This window comes from Setaria italica, chromosome II (assembly GCF_000263155.2).
Source record: "Setaria italica strain Yugu1 chromosome II, Setaria_italica_v2.0, whole genome shotgun sequence".
In the NCBI taxonomy this organism is placed as follows: Eukaryota; Viridiplantae; Streptophyta; class Magnoliopsida; order Poales; family Poaceae; genus Setaria; species Setaria italica.
In genome coordinates this window covers 35,853,753-35,860,377 of record NC_028451.1, presented here as the reverse complement: position 1 = coordinate 35,860,377, position 6,625 = coordinate 35,853,753, and the positions used below count along the sequence as shown (strand labels likewise).

Here is a 6,625-nt window from a genome sequence, read left to right as displayed (position 1 = left end):
AATTTTAAAATTATGAGAAAATTATTATTTATTATTCCTTTTATTCACATCATGAAATTCGAAAATTTCAGGATGTGACACCGCTCAAAGAGAGATCAAAAATCGAAATTTCATGTATGCGCCTTCATCGATCAAAATTGAAATTTTCAGAAGCCGCGGCCTTCTTCCATCCCGCCTCTAATCCCTAGCCTATATAAAGGGTTTATGGAAGTCCGTCAGTTCACCCATCGCTAGCAGCTTCCTCCAATCCATGGCCTCACTAGCCCTCGACCTAGACTAAGAGCCACCAGCTAATGATCTGGATCTAAAACATCCCATCCCCATCGATTGGGATGGCATTGAAGAGTGGGATGGTCCTACCCATGAGCTCAGCCTCGACGCGAGCACGGATGGGAGGCGAAGTGAACAGGACTGGGCGATGCATTGAAGAGGCAGACGGCACGTGCACGGAACTCACGCGATCGGCCCAAGATGGAATGAACTCCAACCGGGAATACACAGATCATTCCTGGACACTTATTATTTTGTTGTACACATATCAAATCTGGATTGAGGGAGTACTCTATAACATTTTCATCCATATCTATAATCATTAACTTTTCACTTTGCATTACATGTATATGCTTGAATTTGTTTAATAGACCCTAAGTTTGAGCTATAATTTTAATATAGAAATCTATATTCTCATCACTTCCTCTACATCTTTATAAATGGCGACACATCATGCGTATATACCTTAATTGTTATATCACATACCATAGTGTAAGAAATAAATGAATCATATATTGGTGTATACTTTTAATTAATTAAGGTATTTTGGATTAAAATTTAGAGTTACCTCATGTTATTGTTAGTAATGGCATACATGGGTAATGTAGAAGCAAACTTAAGGGGTTACTTTAATTTATTTTTAAGTATTAGTATAGGGCAATTTAGTTACAAATTAAGGGGGTTATTTTAAATTATTTTTATAATGGTATAGGTGGGTAATTTTGATGAAGATTAGGGGTTACTTTAGTTAATATTATATAATAGCAGAGGTGGGTAATTTAGATATAAATTTAGAGGTTACTATACGCTATTTTCATAATAGCCTAACATAACAGATCCAATAGCTTGATGATTTAAGTCTACCGATTGATGGTCAGATATTTTACTTTTTTTAAGAATTTCTCTCTTTTCTTAAGTGTCCACCAGGATCTTAGGTGGCTTCAAAAGGAGCCTTTTTTAAGTATTAGTATTAGGCAATTTAATTACAAATTTAGGGGTTATTTTATTTTTTATAATGGTATAAGTGGGTAATGTTGATGAAGATCAGAAGTTACTTTAGTTTATATTATATAATGACAGATCTTGGTAATTTAGATATAAATTTAAGAAGTTATTTTAGACTATTTTCATAATTGCACGAGCTCTTTAGGCTATTTTCATACGTTATTTAAAGTTTTAAGTGGCTTCATACGAGGCTTTAAGATAAGATGCGAGCGGGAGCAGCAAGCCGAGCCGGCCGGCCGGCACCTGGTGTTTGGTTGGTGAGGAGATGGCGTCGCCGTCGGCGTCGCGGCGCGTGACCGGAGGCGGCAGCTACATCGCGTCGTGGCTCGTCAAGCTCCTCCTCACCCGGGGCTACGCCGTGAACGCCACCGTCCGTGATCCAGGTGAGTGTTGGCTGCCGCCTCTGCGCGCTGTTGAATCGGGTCGATGTGCAGAGAGTAATGGCGGCGGTGGACGCTGTTTCAGGCGACCCCAAGAACGCCCACCTGGGCCGGCTGGACGGGGCAGCGGGGAACCTGCGCCTGTTCAAGGCCGACATGCTTGACCCCGACGCGCTGGCGACCGCGGTCGCCGGGTGCGAGGGGGTCTTCCATGTCGCGTCTCCCGTGCCCTCGGTTAAGGCTGTCGACCCTGAGGCAAGAACCTATCTGAACTCGGTCCATTTGCTTTCAGACCGTACCTAGTGTTTCCTTCTGAACTAGGATGTGTTGAACTAACTGTTGGTGCAGTCAGTGTACATGAGCCACATTTCGTAGCAGAGTTCCCTGATACACTACTGTGAAGATGCAAGTTTCTTACCGGAATTGTGTATCCTATTGAGTTTTACTCATTAAGCATCGGATATTTCTAATTGTTTGCCTTGACCCTTAACAATGCAGTCAGAAGTATTGGCACCAGCTGTTAAAGGCACCTTGAACATTCTTCAGGCTTGCTCAGCTAACAATGTTCAGAAGGTGGTTGTGGTTTCATCCACTTCTGCCGTTCATTTTAACCCGAATTGGCCTCAAGGCAAGCCGAAAGATGAAAGTTGCTGGTCAGACAGAGATTTATGCTTGAAGAACAAGGTTAGTTTGTTGGGGCACTGAATTGCTGTCAGTAAAGGAAGTTCACCAGAGCACCACAAAGCACATGCTTGAAGATGAACATCTAATTTAGTTTGCTTATTAGACAGATGCTCCCAATTGATTTTCTAGTTTCTGATTATAAGTATATTTCAGTTAGCAATTCTTGTTACTACTGATTGCTACTAGGGAGGATTAGGCTAATCCTAACCTTGTTCGGCTGGCTGGACTGGTATATGGCTGCCAAGACTCTTGCCGAAGAGAAAGCCTTGGAGTATGCAGAGAAAAATGGACTAAATGTTGTTACAGTTTGCCCTTGTCTGGTTTTAGGCCCACTCCTGCAGCCAGCTGTTAGTGCCAGCAATGAATTCTTCATCTATGTTATAAAAGGTTGTGTATGTATTTTTCTGTTACTTACCATTCATTGTTCTTTATTATCAGGATAGCTAGCCCATTAACACATGCTCCTGCACAAACTAATAACTGTAAACTTAGGCCACGTTAGTATTAGAAGTTCATATATAAATTTAGACTCACAGTTAACCAAATTTGTTTATCCTTGTGCTCTTTTTATTTATTTTAACACAATACCCATATAGATACTTTGTAATCTCTATCCGGTTGATGATAAGCTTTGGCTACCAATTACTCGGTTCATTATCTTCCCATTCATATTCTTTTTTTCTTCGCATGTTAATTAAGTTGAAACTCTAGTGCTTACTATACCTCTTGTTAAAAAATTCTTTATATATTTTACTAAGAATATGGATTCTAGGTCCTAGACTCACTCTTTGTTACTGTGATAGCATAAACAGGCATCTCAGCCTGCACCACAACGCTTAAGATGTTCGATTTGCACTATCAAAGAATTATGAGTGTAATGGTATTTTTTTTTCTTATAGAAGTATACCATTGAATTTCAACTAACATAATTTATTGTCATGGAGTACTAATATAATTATATTTAAAATGCATTGCTATAAACTTATAATTATATTTAAGAAACAGTTTTATGATCGCTAAACTATGAAAAATATATTTATCGTTCATGCATCATGAGTCTATATGGTCTGAATTGCGGATTGCGGCACATAGCGTTACCAGATCAATGGTTGGATGTTTCTGTTTTTTTTTGTCATAATTGCTAGGATTTATCTCTTTTTATAATGCATTTTGTGAGGACTAACGTGGAGGCTTTACAAGGAATATCCATTTAGTAATAGTAAGAATACATGTATGTATGGTGATTTCAGTGTCTTTGATTGGGAAACATACTGGTATTAATAACCAAGTGTATGGTTGAAGTTTTAGATGGGATCAGAGTACACTGGCAGTAGTGTTAGTTTCCTCTCTTGAATTACATTCAAGGAAGATCCTTCATGGTATTGTCATCATCTTGGGTTACTGACTTACTGGGGCCTTGAGTACTGGATGGACCCCTAGACGCCGACGTGTTCTACACCTACAATGTGTACACAGTTTCTCTCTCATGTAAATTATCAGGAAAAACAATAGTTTATTTCAGAAAAAGTAACCATTCTCTACCTTCTAATGTAAACTTCTAGCATCTGATATCTTTTCAGCAGTGACTGTAGGTATCTCTATTCATTGTTAATTCTAATATTAAATCAAGTATGTTTTTATTTTCTATTTTGTCGTGGTTCTGCTGAATCATACTCATTCCTCTTAAATGCACGCTAAACTACAATAGTTTACATGGCTTAACTACAGAAGTTTACGTAACACTGCTGAATTCTCTTAGCTTGATTATATTAAGGAGGTCCTACTATAATGAACAACTTGCTGTGGCATGTAGTTAATGTCCGTGATGTGGCTGATGCTTTGCTCCTGGTATACGAGAAAGCGGAATCATCTGGGAGATACCTCTGTGCACCAGATCGAGTTAGCACAAAAGATCTACTGAACATTTTGAAGAAAACTCACCCTAACTACAACTGCGTAAACTGGTGGATCTCTTACCATAACTATGTTGTTAGAACTTGACTGCTTATTAGCACTTATTTACATGGCTTACAATTGTCTTCTGCAGTGACAATGATTCGGATCTTAAATCTATAATCACACGAATTACGTCGGAGAAACTGAAGAATCTGGGCTGGAAACCAAGGACAATAGAGGAAACATTGTCTGATAGCATTGAATACTACGAGAAGGCAGGGCTTCTGCAGGATGTGGAGGGATGTCCTTGCCGTCTTCCTCATCCTTTTCATCTGGCTATAGATAAATGAAACAAACTGTTTATTGCTTCTCCTTTTATCTAATTACACAGAACATTGTTGATTGATACATTATATCATACACCAATAATGCATATGTGTTGAGGGACTTGCTTTAATTGTTCACTGTCAGCTAGATGTAGTTGTGTACAATGATTGTTCACATCACCCATTCAATATAGAATGAGTTATCTGTATGTACTCTATTATCCTTGCTACGGAATTCTGATTTTGGACTGTCTACTTGTCTCCTACGTTGTGCTTGTTTTGATACTCACCTTGACTTTTCTTTGCTTTGCTAGTTTCTTTCAGTGATTTAATGATCGAAGAAGAAACCTTGGGATACAACAAAAGTAGTAGTCCTAATGTGGCAGACATGCTCATGAAGTCATGGGTGATGTGATTTGGTTTGTCAGTTTTAAAACCTACACAGTCAGTAGTCAATGGTGAACCGTCAAAAACTATAGGTGGTTAGTACGAATATCACAAGTATTTATTCCTACTTCAAATCACTCTTGGCTACTAAAATTTTCACTTCATTTTTCTGTGAGCATACTGAAGGGACACCGTACCTGAAGTATTACTGGGAGTAATTTTGCGCACGGCATGCAAGCTGTTTATGTGTAACGCCGCACTGGTTAACTTGCTATGATACTACCACTAGTACTAGTAGACAACTCACCTTCCATGCATACCCTTTTATCTCAGTTTAAAGTTGACTCGTGATTAAAGGTGGCGCGCCACGGTAGGTTAAATTGGGGGAGCTTTAGTCCCGGTTATAAATACCAACTAGGATTAAAGCCCCCCTTTAGTCCCAGTTGTAACAGCTAGTTTTTTTACCACCGACGGCCCTACTTTTGTCCCGGTTGGAGTTACCAACCGGACAAAAGGTTTACTCCCGGTTGGAATTACCAACCGGGACAAAAGGGGGAGGCTTTTGTCCCAGTTGGTATTTCTAACCAGGACAAAAGGGGTTTGTTTTTATCCCAGTTGGAATTTCCAATCGGGACAAAAAACTCCTCCCTTATAAAATTGCAAGATAGAGGCCTCTTTTTCCTCCTTCCGCCGAGCCACTCCACTCCACAAGACAGAGAGCTCCATCCTCCTCTTCATGGTGCTGAAGCAAGCTTAGGGGAGGTGTTGCCTAAATTTTTTTCCTTATTTCCATGGGGATTTCACTAATCCAAACTGTTGTGAAGGTCAGTTATTTTGTCCTCCTTTCATTTATTGTTGTTATGCTTTGTTTTATGCTTTAGAGAGGGAGAAAAATGAGTTGGTTAGAATGAGGAAGAATGGAGATGACGTGTGTATGCAAGCAAGGCTAAGGTATGAATTTTCATACATAGAGATGGCTTCTGCTGTTGGAGGTAGTAGCGATGGTGGGGGTGATCGTTGTTCCTCTTGCGGTAAGGGGAAAACCATAGTTGGCCCTCATGATAAGCTAAAGAAAATGAGCATGTGGGAGAAAGCAATGCTTCGTTATTTGCAAAGATGTCATGAAGATGCTGTTGTGGCGGGTCAGGAACCTCCTTTTGGTGGTCGTTATGCTCCACCGCCAGTTCTTGGTGTTTCACATCTACTTAGTACTACCATTGCAGGAGGCACAAATAAACCACAGGATGACACTGGGTTAGCGAAACCTTTGTTTTCACCGCTCAAGGATGTTTAAAGTCCTCCTAAATAGTACTCAGTGGATGGTTTGTCATAGTGTATCATGTTGTTTGGATCTGAAATTTAAATATATGTATTTCTATCTGTATCTAAACTTTCAGCATCATTTGCACTACAAAGTTTAACATGCTTTCAATCGTGAATAGTACGTAGATAAGTCATAAAGCGTATGAAATAACCATCAATAGGCACGTAAAGATAAATTTTGATGCGAAATGGAAATGACACACTTATTCACAACAAGAGAACCTAATATTTGTAATCATTAAAGGATGAAGAAATAATATATTTGACATATAACCTAATATTTATAACGTTGGCAAGATATTAGAGACCTGCATGCGAAAAATCATATTAAAATTAACTGTGTATAATAGAAAA

General features: G+C 39.2%; 1 protein-coding gene across 4 annotated transcripts; it reads left to right on the top strand.

The window, feature by feature from the left end:
- Positions 1-1,487: 1,487 nt before the first annotated feature.
- On the top strand, positions 1,488-4,777 carry LOC101773996 (cinnamoyl-CoA reductase 2). Of its 4 annotated transcripts, XM_012844170.2 has the most exons (5): positions 1,488-1,658; positions 1,741-1,910; positions 2,154-2,339; positions 4,153-4,303; positions 4,387-4,777. In XM_012844170.2, the coding sequence occupies exons 1-4, from the start codon at positions 1,541-1,543 to the stop codon at positions 4,258-4,260; spliced, it is 582 nt and encodes a 193-aa protein (XP_012699624.1). In that variant the 5' UTR covers positions 1,488-1,540; the 3' UTR covers positions 4,261-4,303; positions 4,387-4,777. The 4 variants fall into 4 exon arrangements, 2 of the variants coding, with proteins under 2 accessions (XP_012699624.1, XP_022680252.1); XR_002676511.1 differs by having other exon boundaries at positions 2,004-4,303; XR_002676512.1 differs by lacking the exons at positions 1,488-1,658; positions 1,741-1,910 and adding an exon at positions 1,917-2,082 and having other exon boundaries at positions 2,154-4,303.
- Positions 4,778-6,625: the final 1,848 nt, after the last annotated feature.